At 35.6% G+C, this 16619-nt stretch overlaps 2 protein-coding genes across 4 annotated transcripts; one reads left to right on the plus strand and one right to left on the minus strand.

The window, feature by feature from the left end:
* The first annotated feature begins 371 nt into the window (after positions 1 to 371).
* Positions 372 to 12706, plus strand: IntS10 (integrator complex subunit 10). Of its 3 annotated transcripts, XM_073980685.1 has the most exons (7): positions 372 to 613; positions 679 to 746; positions 10750 to 11002; positions 11065 to 11354; positions 11413 to 11920; positions 11978 to 12145; positions 12216 to 12706. In XM_073980685.1, the coding sequence occupies exons 1-7, from the start codon at positions 497 to 499 to the stop codon at positions 12648 to 12650; spliced, it is 1839 nt and encodes a 612-aa protein (XP_073836786.1). In that variant the 5' UTR covers positions 372 to 496; the 3' UTR covers positions 12651 to 12706. The 3 variants fall into 3 exon arrangements, with proteins under 3 accessions (XP_073836786.1, XP_073836788.1, XP_073836789.1); XM_073980687.1 differs by lacking the exons at positions 372 to 613; positions 679 to 746 and adding an exon at positions 4482 to 5770; XM_073980688.1 differs by lacking the exons at positions 372 to 613; positions 679 to 746 and adding an exon at positions 8700 to 10500.
* Positions 12604 to 15430, minus strand: LOC141400965 (mpv17-like protein 2). Its single transcript, XM_073980689.1, has one exon. The coding sequence runs from the start codon at positions 15288 to 15290 to the stop codon at positions 14577 to 14579; it is 714 nt and encodes a 237-aa protein (XP_073836790.1). The 5' UTR covers positions 15291 to 15430; the 3' UTR covers positions 12604 to 14576.
* Positions 15431 to 16619: the final 1189 nt, after the last annotated feature.

Below are 16619 nucleotides of genomic sequence, written 5' to 3' on the forward strand. Positions count from 1 at the left end.
CAAAAATGAAGGAAATGTTGTTTATGTTTCTGTTAATTACGAATGGTGTCGTGGAAACGGGTTAATTCGTGTACGTCGTTCGACAGGCGAACAACGTAATTGAAACGCTCGTGTGAACATGACATTAGGTATGTTCGATAATCCAAAAGTTTGCACAAATTTATACAAAATGCTGTTCGATAACAATCTTGTACAGTAAAAGAGAAATGAGAAGTAGTTGCAAACACTTGCTCTGTTCCAGAACCTGCAAGAAGCTACTATTTTTTACTTCGATAACACTTTTTTCTTTATGTTATCGGAAAAAATAATAGATTCTTGCAGTACTGGAACAGACCAACTTTTTACTTGCAAAGTTATCGAACAGGCCTGTTGAATTGAAAATTTACTTGACAGTATGTAGTTCCGATAGTTTGTTTCACGGAAATGCTATTTTGAACCTTTCTTTCCGCACATCGTCCACAAGTAAACAAAAAATAGCAATTGGAGATAAACAATTATGGATGAATCCTATATAATAGAACAGGCGAAAAGGTTGAAAACAACCGATCCGGCATCGGCAAAATCATGGATTATCACCGCTAAAACCTTGTATCCCAACAACTTCAACGTGCAGGTTGGTTTGCAATTCGAAACTTTGTCACAATCATTCCTTTTTGCCTTTTTGAAAACATATTTCAGTTCGAAGCATACCAATTAGAGAAGGAAGCAAATAACTTCGAGGAAGCTGCAAAATGTTTTAGTTATATGTAAGTAAATGAATTGTTGGAAATATACTTATGATACGTACGAAGAGAACCTCCAGTCTTAACTGTATGGGGGCTAATCATGCTAGTCATCGAGATGCCTTTTAGGTTACAAGTTTTTTTTATTTTAATGGTGAGAGACGGTTGAGTTGCCCAGTCCCTCTGAGATATCGCCACAACACGTATAAGAGGGATTACTCCTCAAATAATCTGATGAAAAAATTGATATCCTTCAGGATCAATTTAAAGCTTATTTCGCGTCTATTCTAGAGATGAAATTTAACATCCTTAAGAAATTTCACAATGGGAGGTAGACTGTCAAATCCATATCTTTTGATGAATTCATATGTGGATCTCGAGCTCTGGATGAAGGCGTGTAGGCTTCTTTTTGTTGAGAATTTTTGACATTGGAATATAATGTGGTCAACGCTTTCTTCACAGTTGCATGCTTCACAGAGTGCTGATGTTACAACTTTCATTCTTTGTAATGTGCTTTTATTTGCTTTATCTCGGCAGGTTTAGCTTTGGTATTTCGGAACCAAGGTCGCTTAGTAATGTCAGGGCAGATGGTGAAGAAGTCGCCCGGCCAAGGTCCTTGTATTCACTCGACCATTCTGACCAAAGGTCATTTGTTATTTAGATAATCGTTAGAGGCATTTCAATCTCTGCTCCAATTTCACTAGCTCGTTTTGCTGCTTGGTCCACGGTTTCGTTCATACGGATATTGGCATGACCAGGTATGTAATGCAGTTGGACGTCACCCTCAATTTCTTTAGCCAACCAGTTTATTCGATCTATTAAAAAATTGCCTTTTCCCCTACTCTCGATAGCTGGAATACCACTCAAGCTATCTGATAGGATTGCCGCCTTATTAATTTTGTTATTCAAAACATATTCAAGAGATTTGATTAATTTTAATTTAATTAATTAGCTCAGCCGACATGGACGAAACTGTTTCACTGCTATAATAAGCAAACACAACGCCCTCATGGACAAAAGCCGAACCAGAAAAAATCATTGTTTTTCAAGTCTTCTATTTTTTGCTGATACAATTGGTCAATAACTGTCTGTCCTGCGTTTGACTTTTTGGATGATATGCCCTTAAAGAAATATATTATCTGCCATTATTCCCATGGGTGAGGGTTTTCCAACCCTTTCTATAACGTCTTTATATCTTATGTATGTCTTGTATATGCCTGTATTAATTGAGTGTCTCAAATTGTGAAGAGTTTCTCTTATAGGTCTTCTATACGCGAAAGACTTTATCAACTCTTTTGCCGCTGTTAGACAAAATCTATATTTTAGTGGTAATTCCCCTGCTAAATTATATAAGCATGCGACGGGTGTGGATCTAATCGTTCCTAGTGACTTTCTCAAGCAACCATTGATATATGTTTTGACCCTGTTCACGGATCCTTTGTCCGCGTTTGCCAATGCTGCCGATGCGTATATGCGTTAAAAAATATGGGGCTAAGCGCACTTCCTTGCGCTAGGCCACCATTTCCAGTAATTTTATGTGTCCCTAGAATGAGATTCCTCCTTTGGAGGAAGTCTCTTTCCAGGAGACAATATATAATAATTGTTCCACAAACATCCCATACGGGACAAGGGAGACTTCTCTCATACCAATGAGTGCACCCCGATTCATATTAGCTCAATGATAAGGGACCTACAGTTTATTGCCGAGTCCGAACGGCGTGTCCTAAGACACCATTTGTAGAGAAGTTTTACATGGCTGAAATACTCAGGAAATGTCGCCAACATTACTGAGGGGTATTTTGCCACCGTTGAAAATTTTGATGTTGACTGGCCGGGGAATCGAACCCGCGACCTTCAGCGTGCACCACGGTGGCACCCACCCAGGAGACAATAGCTTTGTTTAAATTAAATTGAATTAACTGTGCTTCCCATTTTCCGACATCTACACAATCATATGCTTTCTCAACATCTACACACAGACCTAATACATGATCTCCATTAGCCTTAAGTGAGTACACTTATTTTATAAGGTCATTTATACACATGGACGTTGAGTGCCCGGGTCGGAAGGCGTATGATCTGGCAGGTAATAAGTTGTTAGATTCAATATGTTCTTGTATCATGTCATTTAGGTTAGCTTCCAAGCATTTAAGTGGTACCGACAATAGAGATATAGGTCTATAGTTTTCGATTTTGGATATGTCTTTACCCGGTTTCGGGATAGGAGAAATTTTGATATCCCTCTAGTTTTCAGGGATTCTTCCACTCTTCCATATCTCTGACAAAATATTGAAAAATTTATTTAATTCCTCAGGTCAGAGTTTTTTAAGATAGTCGTATGATACTAGATCAGCGCCTGGCGCTGAAACTGAACTTCTTGTTTGGAGGAAGCATTTAAAATTCTCAAATGACTGCTTGGGGATGTCCTTATCATTATGTGAGGCTCCTAGACTCTCGTTGGATTCTGAATCCATGAATCGGTGGTGGGTGTAAGTCCTCCACAGATCCTGCTTCGAAGAACTGAAAGTGAATGTCCATGAACATCCCCAGTGTTCATTGTCGTTGCATTATTATTAAGCTGTGATGCGACATCAACAAATTACAGGTTTTCATAAACAGATGTCTCCGGAGAATTTTGAAAATATGGTGGCCGCAAACCATGTCTAATGAGCGATTGTGGATCGTTACACGGCAACATGAAATAGAATCCGATATAACCAGGAAAAAATACGGTTGGCTGGGCTATACATTGGGGAAAAGCGAGGACGAAATTTCCCACTCGGCTCTTAGATGGAATCCACAAGGACGTCGCAAAAGAGGCAGACCAAGAACTACATGGAGAAGAACAATCATGTCAGAAACTAACCAAAATCTAGATCAATTACAATTTTTAGCTAATAATAGAAACACATGGCGAAACTTTGTAAATAGACTAAGTTTGTAATATGATAATCATTTATAAACATGTCATAATAATAATGCGACATTTCTGGGGTCATTATTGGTGTCGCTCTGGGAAGAAATATTCGTAATCAATTGTGTTGGATATGATCCTAACCCTTGCTGCACCGACGCTGAGGCTTCATGTTGCAGGAATTTGCCCTTCTGTTCATCGTCCCATGAGTTATTCACATTTTTACTTTGCTTGTATTTTCTCACTTTCTTAATTGTTTTCCAAAAATGTTTGGATGGTGGACTAGATGAGAGTTCGTCCAAAACGGCGAGGAAATTCTGCCTCTTCCGTTCTTTCGATTTCTCCCTCCAAGCATCCTCCGCTAGTTGGTAAACCCTAAGGTCTTCTAACGTATTAGTTTTAAAGTATTTTGCCTTTGACGCCTGTCTCAATCTATACAGTTTTTGAATTTCTTCATTCCACCACATCTTAGGGATATATCTGTTCCTCGGTCCTATCGTGATCGTGTTCTTCTCAACTATATTACGTACTCTTTCATTGAAATCCTGAATTGAATTCCCTACCTCAAGTCTAGACATTTCATCCAAAATCGCTTTACGTTTAATTCTCTTTGTAGCCTTGGGGCACCTGAAAGTGATAGAAAATCAATTATTATTGGCAAATGATTGCTGTTTGTCAGTTTGTTTTAACCCTCTCATCCCCGAATTAAAATGGGGGTAGCTAAATTTTTTTTTGAGTATACATATAAGAGAGGGTTAACCTTAATATCGACTGAAAAAATTTTCAACGTCCTAGGTGTCCTGGTTCAAGAGCTACAGGATGTTGCGTATATGCAACATGGTGGAATAAATTTAAATACAAGTTGATTTTTTTCAAATGGCGTTTATTTATTTTATTATTTAAATTTATGTATGGTAGGATACAAAACAATTTTTTTGAGGATTGGAGCCCAGGAGCACCTTGCATTTGCTGCATTTACAGCTTGGAAACCCAATGCTGCATACCCTACAACTGTACCGTGTTCCCCATTCCGGTCAATGATTATTACCATCAAATCGTATGGATTGTGCAGGGTTTTAAGCGTATGCTCTTTTATATGGGGTTGACTCAGAGCCCGTAGAAGCAGCTGGTGATGATGGATGGCCCCTCTTTTTTGCAACAACTGTAGCTTGACTTGCGTTCAAAAGCTCTGTAGCAACATCCAATTGGAAATTTATTAGTGGCATATGCTTCAACTCGCCGTTCGTGTGTATGATGTCTCTGCGGTACAACAACCAACTGTTTACTAAACTCGAAATTATGCACCAGTACACTATGCACATGTACCATTTATTTGAGCGGTGATTGATTTTGTACAATTCAAGCAGCATATCCGCAAGATCTACCCCTCCCATGTGTTTGTTGTAGCATTCTACTATGGCTGTTATAAACTTCTTCTCTTTGCGGCACCATCTCTGGCATTCACTCATGGGATTCTTACCTACATAATTATAAACCAATTGTACATTCTTATTATCGTACCAACGACAAGCGAACAAGTTGTGCGTTGCTTCATATTGGAAATCGCTTGACCCACGTCCTCGTTTTTGAAGTTCCTTCTCACTACTTAGAGTACAATTTTTCAGTCGGTTGCTTCTTATTGTACCAAGGGCGCATCTTAGAATGTGTATACAAATACATGTTTTTATTTTTAAAATTTCCATAATGAACCAATGTTGCATATACGCAACACCACATTTACAAAATTATTACAGGCAATCTAAATAATATTTTCATGCCGTGTTTTTATCTAATTACTTACTTACCTTTCTATATTAAGTTGTTCAACTTGGTTCTGGGGTTAATTAATTACATTAATGTTTTTTAACCCTTTTAGAAAACAACGATTTTTTGCAAAATCAATTAGTAAATTTCAATCTCACGATAATTGAACACGTGTAGAGCTGACTACAAACTAATAAGTTGTAAGCTTAAATAACACACGAGGCTATATTTTTGCGAAAGGTTCAAAGAAAAATATGTAAAATAACGGTACTTAGAAGCTCATAAACACAATGTTGCATATATGCAACATTGGGGATGAGATGGTTAACAAATTTTCCATTCCGGCATCATGTCTACATTTTTCGCAAAGGTAATATCGAGCACAGACGCATGTCTGTCCTGCAGACGATACGTTGGTTGTCCGTTATTTAAGTAGAAAAAGTCATACTTTGCCGCCGTGTCACCCAAAAAAAATACCACGGTAGTCTGAAATCGAATCACCCTACAGCATTGATCTTGCATTTATTGTCGGATGGTTAGAGTTTTCAAACAACCTAAAAAGATCATCTACCATCTTCTCAAATACATCTCTTGATGTTAATATTTACCAAAGAAAAGGAAATATCCCTTCCTTTTCAGATAAATACCAACACCTCCATATCCGTCGGGTCTATTCTTGTATGCAAAGTTATAATTACAAAGGCTAAAAGATGTATTATCGTTTAACCACGTTTCACTTATCAATGCTATACGTATGTTATTATTTCTTAGAAATAACTCCAACAGGTTTTTACAGTGTTTTATTATTATTATTATCATTACTCAAACTTTGTATATTTAATTGTAATAATTTCATGATTAATTAAGATATTACTTTTTTATTAATTTCTTTGTTTTGCTCTTCTATTCCCTTTTTTAGCAAGTGTATATTCATTTCTATGCAGCTGTTATTTATTTCATTTCTCAACTTGTTCAAAAAATTTACATGTTCCATATTCACATTTTTGTTTGTGGCCAAAAAGCCAGTCATAGTTTCCCAGCAAACCAAATGTCTGATGTCAGACACGTCTGAACAATTTCGGAAGTAAAGTCGTTCAGATTTCGCTCCGATTTCTAAACGATTTTTCGGAGAGGAAATAGTTCAGATTTTGTACCGATTTCGTTCCGATTTCAGAACGAATGTCGGAAAGAAATTTCCTTTCCGAATTTCCCAAGGATTTTCTTCAGATTTCGTTACGAAATCGGACCGAAATCGATCCGATGTCGCTCCGACATTTCGTTCCGAAATTATGTCAAAACCACTTCATACAACTTTCGTTAAGATATCGTTACAATTTCAGATCAGATATCGGACGTATCGTCCGAATTTCGTTACGATGTCTGTACGATTGGTTTGCTGTGTACCCACACACGCATAGGTATTCGTTGATGCGCCAACACAGAATGGTATTTTTTCATTGTTAATGATAAAGTTTGAAAGCTGTAATAAAGCTTTCCAAAGTTCTTTCGTGAAATATGAAAGCTCTTTTCACGTGAAATACAGAACAGCAATTGCTTTCAAAGGTGAAGTGCATGTGTGATGTGAAATGGATACACGGTGAATTCCAGAACATGCCCGTATGCTAACGATATACAAGTCGTCAGCATATAAGCAATGGTAAATGTTGTGTTTATTGATGATACCGCTTATTTCATTAAATGCTATTTGGAAAGGGACGACAGAGAGTGGTGTGCCTTGGGGTATACCATTGTGTAACGGGAATTGTTGAGAAAGCTTGTTGTTTATCTTAACACGAAAATGTCGATTTGTTAAAAAATATTTAATATAGTTTAAAATCTTTGATCCAACTCCACATGATGATAAAGCTTCAAGTATAATGTGAATGTCTATGCGATCAAACGCTTTGTCAAAATCGATGGCTAATATTGTTGTATGGTTTCTAGATGATAGTGCCTTTGGCTGACTTCCGTATTGTCAATTGCTTTGTGTTTTGCAAACCTAGACAAAATATTTCAGTTGCACACTCATGCATTGTACACAACAACGCAACTGTGAACATTGTTAACATTGAAGGTGTGGAACAGCTGTTATTAATACAATGTTTACATTTACGAAATCCACTCGATTTCATCTGTCAATTCCTTTATGTATACGTCAAATGAAAACTCATCTGAAATCGATTGGATTTCATTTGACGTTTGCGCAATGGAATTGACAGTTAAAATCGAGTGGATTTCGTAAATGTAAACATAGGCTAGGGAAAACAAACTAATTTCGTTTGAACATTTTGAATTTATCACAATGCGTGAATGAAACCTCCTGTCAAAATTTGCTGAGTGCGATAAAAACAATCAAAAGAAAATGAAATGTTTTTGAATCATCTGAACATTTGCAACGCGGAAAGATTCCAAAGACATTTAACTTCTCCAGAAGTATTGTTCCGCCTTTTTATGACCTCTGATAGCTAAATAAGGTAAAAAACATAAAAAAAATATTATTCAATCGGTAAGGAACCTTATATAGGGCTATATCAAAGTGAAAATCGGGAGGTACAGTTATATAGGGGGCTATACCTAAACATGGACCTATGTTGACAGTTTTTGGTGGAGATATTTTGTGATTACTAGATACTTCAACGGTCAAATTACAGGTAGTTCGATCAAAAATTTAAGCTAAAATACTCAAAATACCAAAAATCGGGAGGTACAGTTATATAGGGGGGCTATACCTAAACATGGACCTTGACTGTTTTTAGTGGATATTCTTTGGGAACCACTGGGAACCCCAAACCTGAAATTACAGATAGTTCGGTCAAGAAATGTAATTAAAAATAAAGAAAATCGGGAAGTTCCGTTATGTAGGGGCTCTACCAAAACATGGACTTATGTTGACAGTTTTTAGTGGAGATGTTTTGTGATTACTATGAACCTCAACTGTCAAATTACTGGTAGTTCGGTTAAAAATTTTAGCTAATATCCTCAAAATACCGATAATCGGGAGGTACCGTTATATGGAGGCCAAAACATGGACCTATGCTGACGATTTTTGGTGGAGATGTTTTGTGAACACTGGGAACCCCAAACCTGAAATTACAGGTAGTTCGGTCAAAAAATGTAGGTAAAATCCCCAAAATACCGAAAATCGGGAAGTAGCGTTATATGGGGGCTATACCAAAAAGTGTTCCGATATAACCCATCTTCGAACTTGCCCTGCCTATGGAAAAAAAGACACTCGGGTGCAAAAATATAGCGCTCTAGCTCAATTATTGCGAACGCTACAGTGATTACAACAGACGGACACACAGACAGACGGTCATAGCTATATCGTCTTAGAATTTTATCCTGATCAAGAATATATGTGCAAATGATTAGTTCGATGTGTTACAAACAGAAAAACAAATTAAATATACCCTCCATACCATGGTGGATGGTATAAAAACATACGAAGGTGGTTACCTGATAACGATCGGATCAAAATGGGTAAATAGGTTAAAATGGGTTAGTTGATTAAAACGCAAATTTAAATAAGCACCAAATAAAAAATTATAGGTTTGAACCAAAGCCATCAAGTTCTGTACCTAAAAAACTGCGAGACGAAGTTCGCCGGGTCCCCTATATATATATAACCCGGTTACACTTAACCGGATTAACCCAGTGGGTTTGTGTTGCAAATGTCAATTCCATAGCGCAAATGTCAAATAAATCCTCATAATGTGGGTTAACCAGGCAAAAACCTCTAGTATAACCGTGATATTAGAAAAATGAAAAGATGATACCAAGAAACGACGACATTGGTTCCTAACCAATTTGTAAAAAAATAAAAGTAGTAATGTGATATATTAACACGTCAATTGACTCCATTGCTCTTTTCCAGAACCTTCAAGAAGCTACTATTTTTTACTATGATACAATTTTTTCCTTTATGTTATTGGAAAAAATAGTAAAAATTCGCAGATTCTTGTATTACTGGAACAGACCACATATGTTTTAAAAAATTATTTAACCAACAGAGTTAAAAAACTTTGTTTTGTTGACCCTAGAAATTCAAACAAATTGCTATATGCATAAATACAATCAGACATAATTCTTATCTCCTGGCCCAAAGTACGGAGATTAATCCCATCGAAAATTTATGGAACACATGAAAAAAATTTCGGAAAGAACAGCCAGTTTTTGTAAAAAAATATTTTTCAAACGTATCGTTCGTACTCAAACGACTCCGTTTAAAATTTTCATAAAATACATTAAAGAAAAATACCATTATAATATGTTCAATCCCACGGCAGAGCGGTTTTTAGTACCGGATTAACCCGAAACCATAGTGTTTCGGCAAGCGGACAGCATAAAATTTATGCTTCTACCTAGGTTTCTATTCTGTTACAACAACATTGGAATATGCCATTCCAAAACTTATTCAATTCAGAGAGGTTTACAAGCTGCTATTGTACAAACAATGAGTTGTTCTCCTTTGTGGTAATTTTAAGAACATTTAAACATGTGTAAAGTTAAGGTAACATTAGGCAAATTTTCGCTCCATCGACCGGCAATGTGCGCTTACTGAGAACAAGTGAGCTTAAATTTCAATGTATTATTTACTCTCACTTGCTCTCAGTAAGCGCACACTGTCGGTCGCTGGAGCAAATATTTGTTAACAAATATATGAATAATGTGAGTCATTTATACCAACAATTGTTTTATTTAAAATTTTGTAATTTTGGTTTTGCAATAATTTAGTTGACTAAGTATGTTTATGAAGAATTCAAAAATAACGTCAGTGTAAAAGTCCTTAAATGTTAATTTGTTCGCAGACAAAAAAATATCAGAGAGGTGCAAAAAATTTTCGAAATTAATTGTAATTGTATTTATTAATTATAAATATTAGGGCCATTGCTATATGTATTCTTTTACTATCTGATGGATTTGAAAACACAAAATAAACCAATTTGGAGGCATTAAAAATATAATTTTTAGATTGAAAGTTAATGTCAAGAAGCTCCTCCTTAAAATTCAATCATCACTTTTAACTTTAAGTTGAGCGGAACGCTCTAAATCTGTTCGGTAAATCCAAAATATAACAAAAGAAGACTTGTAATAATGGGGGTTAGTATTTTTTATTTATTATATTATGGATATTTCTGAAAGTAGTCGTATTATATTTACTAATCTCAAAAACTGACGATTGTATACATACAAGTAAATGAATAAGAATTGGCTTTGCATGTGAATGCTATAGCATTCACGTCATCTTGCGCCGTCATAAAAATGAGTACTATAGCATCCACATCCGCGAACGTGCTAATATGTTTATGTTATATACATAGTTATTTTTGCCTGAATATGTAATTGTAGAATTTTGACCGTTCAAAATCCAAATGTACAACTACTGGAAGAGGAGATCAGAGAATTAACGAATGCCTTAAAAAATGAGAACGAAATTACATCACAGCAAGAATTCTATGTTAAGATGTTCCAACATGTTTCCTATGAAGTTCAGCACAAGATCCTTATGATGACGGTCAATAATACCGAAAATAGTTTAAATCAGTGTAAACTGTTGCTGCTTGTTTTTAAGCGTTTTCCACAGGCCGCAGTAACACATTCGGTAAGTAAACATCAATTACGGATAAAGTTGTAAATCATTGATGTTGTTGTTGTTGTTTGAAGCCCCGCCTTTTAGAAATGATTGCCGACGGCATGAAGCAAAATCCCCAAAAATATCAGGAAATGTTGGTAGAGGAAGCCCTGCCATTAATTTATCACAAAACACCAGATCTGGCAACAAATCCAAACTTAGTTTGTCGACTTTTCACGATATCGCTTGAGTATTATATTCGACAGATATTAGACGAGGTAAAATGCGATACCAACGATATATGGAAGAAAATATTCCAAGTGTTGATGTTATGTGGAAAAATACAACGATGGGAAGCATTTTTGCCTTTCAATAAATCCTGGTATGTTCCCGAGATCATCTTTGTGTTTGTAAAAGTGCTTAAGAATGTCCAATTGTAGGGGTCAAAACATCTATTGGGATAAACTTATTGAAATTGTATCAACAAGTCCGGCAGGAAGTACTCATGTTCTTTTCTATGCAACGACTCTCTTCATTTACTCCTTGCATTGTTACATTAAAAACTGCAACACACGACCGGAAGACGTGGAAATCAATCATGTTTTAGTTGAGGGATTCAGCGACTGGAAGGTAGAACGATCAGACACTCAAATGGAGCCACCACAGATATCACTAACGACGCCAACCAGCAAAGATATTTCGAAAGCATTTGTCCATGCTGCACAATGTTGGCAATTACTAAACACAGAACAATTTCAGCGAGAATTTAGTAAACTGCTTTTAACACTTCCACTATCTCCTTGGATTTCTAGATTTCTCTTCGACTTGGCAATCTATTTTGGACATCAAGAAGAAGCCAAAAAGCTGATGCTTGAGATGACTATAAAAAGTAGTTTGGTACACCATATTTTGAAGTTGGGCTTAAATTTATTGCAAGGCAAATTAACGGTAAATCTTTTTTAATTTTACTTATGTTGTTGAGAGAGTTTACTTATTCCTTTTTAGTTCGAGGGTTTCGAATGCATATTGAAAATACTGAAAGAGCTTCCAACAACATCAGGACAGTTTTTGGAACACTTGACGTTGAAAGTTCCCCGTCATATGATTTTTATACCTTTGACGCAGAAGGCTTTACTTCAATATTGCTGCAAAGCTATCGTTACGAACTTATGTGTAAGGAATTACTTGACTAAAATTGAAAATATTTGTGTATTATATATATTCTCTTGTTCTTTGTGAATAGCGTCGTATCTACGAACCAAATTGTCCTGATGAGGTTTTGGGTGATTTGCTTATATTACTACAATTAGAGTATCCAAGAGAAAAAGAATTGGCTGAACAGATATTTTCCATTATAGCAACCAGGAGAAATTTTACCTTCAATAATTTCTCGGCATTCATAATAACAGTTGACTTTATAGAAGAATTTATGGCGATGTGGAATTCACACAACGAAGAGTACAATTTTGATTTTACTCCTTTAGATGTGAGTGCTTCAGGAACATCCCGACGTACACGAGGTACTGAAAAAGGAGTGCGAGATGATTTTCGAGCGATGATCAAACAGCAACTATCGCGCTGTAACGAGAACTTAACATTACTTTTAGTTAATTTTATAAGTCAGGAACATATGCGTTTAATGCACTTTTTATTTGATGTGGAGGTAAACCAATTTTAATTTCGCTAAAACAGAACTACATGCATATGTAAATAAAAACTAAACTATATACAAAATGATATGTGATTTTTCTTAATATCTACACATAGCCCAGAAATTGTGCGTTCACCTTACTACTTTTCAAAAACGATGCTAAAACTTTAATAAATAGGTAAATGAGATCAGTTTTTCTTTCATAAATATGTTATTGGCACTCTTTACTACCAAAATAAAAAGAAAAATTCCAGAAAATATATTATTATTACGAAGAGAACGGCAAAAAAGTGTTACAACTGCTAGATTAGAGCCCCATAAAGTCTGCGTTCACTTTGTATGTTGCAATAATACCGTTAGTTTTTTTGAATTTTTTTTTGTAGTTTTCTCCCATTTTTAATCAATATTGTCACAACTGGTCATTCTTTGAGGTCGTTTGCACATTAACTTAAAAAAGTAAAGTATTTTAAGAATGGAAAACAAGGGCAAAGAAATTGGCATCGATAAAAGGAAAATTCTAGGTAAATTATGGAAAAAGCTATCGAAATATTGGCGAACTGTAGGTAGAACATATTAGTCTATACATAGAGTGATAATTAACTATAAACAAATCGGAATTTTGAAGTCAAAGCCCAGATCTGGACGGTCAAAGCTCAGTTTTGGACGGTCAAAAATATTATCAGAACGGGAGGAGCGTAACATAACTAATATAGTTAAAACAAACAGTCCGATAATTACTTCGAAAATTGTTGAAAATTTGAAAATGGCATCCAAAAAAAGTATTTGTGCACAAACCGCCAGAAAAATACTGCATAAAGCTGGATATCACGGTATAGTCGCACGGCGAAAGCAGTACATATCACTAGTTAACAGGCAGAAGCATATTGAATTTGCTAATGAATACATAAACAAGCCTCCAGTATTCCGGAATCAAGTCATATTTTCGGACGAAAGCATGTTCTATATGTTTGCAATGAAAGGACTTCAAACTGTTTGGAGAAAGCTCGAACATCGCTTGAAAAACAAAATCTTGATTTACACTGTAAAAAATGGCGAGGGTGCTGTTTTGGTTTGGGGGTGTGTAGCAGCTTCTGGAGTGGACCAACTTGTATTTATTGAATCGACAATGGACAAGTATGGTTACCTAAACATCATGAAGCGCAATTTGAACCAAAAATGCAGAAGAACTTGGTTTAGCTACGAAATTTTGGTTGCAACAACATAACGTTTCAAAGCATACTGCTGAGATTGTAAGGTTTTGGCTCCTATATAATGCCCAGATCTGGGTTTTGACGTAAAAATTCCGGTTTGTTTATAGTTAATTATCACTCTATGTATAGACTAATATGTTCTACCTACAGTTTCGCCAATATTTCGATAGCATTTTCCATAATTTACTTAGAATTTTCCTTTTATCGATGCTAATTTCTTTGCCCTTGTTTTCCATTCTTAAAATACTTTACTTTTTTAAGTTAAGTGTGCAAACGACCTCACAGAATGACCAGTTGTGACAATATTGATTAAAAATGGGAGAAAACTTCAAAAAAAACTAACAGTATTATTGCAACATACAAAGTGAACGCAGACTTTTTGGGGCTCTAATTTAGCAGTTGCAACACTTTTTTACCGTTATCTTCGCAAAAATAATATATTTCCTGGAATTTTTCTTTTTATTCTGGTACTAAAGAGTGCCAGTAACATATTTATGAAAGAACAACTGATCTCATTTACCTATTTATTAAAGTTTTAGCATCATTTTTAAAAAGTAGTAAGGTGAACGCAGACTTTCTGGGTTATGTGTATGTATTTGCGACCTGACTTAGATTACAGGTACTTTGTTTTGTTACATATTGCCTCATTAAGATACTAGTTTTAAACTTTAACCCATTAATTAATTTTACAGAAGGTGTCAATTTAACTTGTAATACAATAAGCAATTTCACCTAAATTGTACTAATAATCGTGCTTAACATATGACATAAAGACATTATATAATGCTGTACAAACGTTAACAAATGTTACGCGATATTTTGTATCCAAGTAGCGGAAATTAACATATTGAGCACCGGGCCAAAGTAGCCAGTCCATACAGTAGATAAATAAGAATTTTTCGCGCAACTCATCGTTAGTTTCCTTCAAAGTTTTCTTTTCTAAATAACAAGCTGAATAGAAGAATATGAATATGCATATTGGTGACATGAACAACTGATCAATAAGAATTTTCTTCGCGATATTTCGTAAATTGGCAACAGGCATTACTCGATCCATCCAATTGTAGACATAGTGATGAAGTGGACCCTGCAATGCACCAACAACAAACATCCGACAAACTCTTTCCAGGTCATAACGCTTGGAACCTGCTTGGCCTCTACGATGTTCGATTTCTTGTGCCGCAACATCTCCAACGACCATAAGCAACCCAGATCCAACAATATTTGTAAGCAACAAATATTTGCCGAAAATAAGATTCCATAGACCTGTACCTCTGTTATTGCTGGCATTGCTTACTTTCAGTCTATGAGGTTGGAACAAGCGACACTTATTTATATTGTTTGTTATAGTGAGTGAATTAGTGAATTGCTTTATAGTCGACTTCGAATCTGGCTTAGTTTTCGTAAGATAATACGAACGAGCCTGTAGTCTACATAAAGGAACGCGAGTAAACATTTTAGAATCCCAAACACACTGTACTGTATATAAATAACCAACCCTTCCACTTATTTATTTACACAACTCTTCATCCGCGTTCTCCCCGAAAGCTGTGAATAGCTTATGGGTAAGAAGGGAGCTTCCTCACCGCTGCTCTCTTAGTATCTGGCACAGAGATGGAGTATCTTTGTAAGGTATTCATTCTGCAGTGAATGATTTTTCATTCGCGTTGTTATTGGGGTCTCATTTATCAGTGAGTGATTTTCATCCTTCAGGGCCAAACCTATAAGTCTGCGTGTGCGTTCAAAAATACAAAAACAACGTACATTTACGAAATCCACTCGATTTCAACTGTCATAGGTTAAACGTCAAATGAAATCCAGATGAGATTTCATTTGACGTTTGAGCTATGTTTGAGCATAATAAAAATAAAAGAATAACTGATATGCCTAAATACGACCGTATTCCCAGGGCGTTTGTGGTGAAAAAAGTAGAACACATGTATTCTTATGAGAACTACCGAAATACGTCGAGCGTATACTTTTTGTAAGTTGAACATTTTTAACTTTGACAGAACGTACGATATGTTGTTGAATGTATGTATGTGTGTGTTTTGTATTTTGAAAACAAAAGCCCAACCAAACATGAAATACAATTTATTTCAAAGGAAAAATGTTTGTTTTAGGAATGAAAACATTTAATAAAGTTTCAGTCGCGGTTTTTGTGTTTTAAATGGGATTTCGGATACAACGTATTTGGGTAATACGGACGCTCAGAGAGCGTTGTTGTTATAGGTAGGTGAATATTTTTTGTACGTCACGACTTAAATTAGGTATTGCTGTAAAGAAGGCCGAGGAAATTCCGAACTGGGTTGCCCTTTTCTTTTTATTCTTTTATCAGAAGTAAGCAAGGTAAGCAGGCAAGGCAGCTTATGTACACAGGCCTTTATAGGTTTGGCCCAAAGCATATTCATATAAGGTAGTTGCATGAATTACAACAACTATTTTTTTACAAAAACAACATTATTGTTATAGCAAATCGATTGTCAAACTTATTTGGATTTCTTTGACATGAAAATAAAAGTAAATAAGAAACAAAAATAAAGCTTATTCTTTCAAATAATGGAGAAAATAACAAAAAAGTAAATTAAAAATGACTGCAAAAACGTCGAAATATACGTATGTATGCTATATAATGTATTTATATACTTTTTGTCTTTAACCGCTAATCTTTCCAAAGGACTCTGCCCACAAACTCATTTACAGACACATGTTTCTAACGAATTTTCACAAAGTCTCCTTTAATACAATATGACACCTTCTTTTATAGAAGAGTTACATGGCTGAA

The sequence above is a fragment of the Musca autumnalis genome, unplaced genomic scaffold (genome assembly GCF_047663935.1).
Source record: "Musca autumnalis isolate F117 unplaced genomic scaffold, ASM4766393v1 scaffold_4, whole genome shotgun sequence".
NCBI classification, from domain to species: Eukaryota; Metazoa; Arthropoda; class Insecta; order Diptera; family Muscidae; genus Musca; species Musca autumnalis.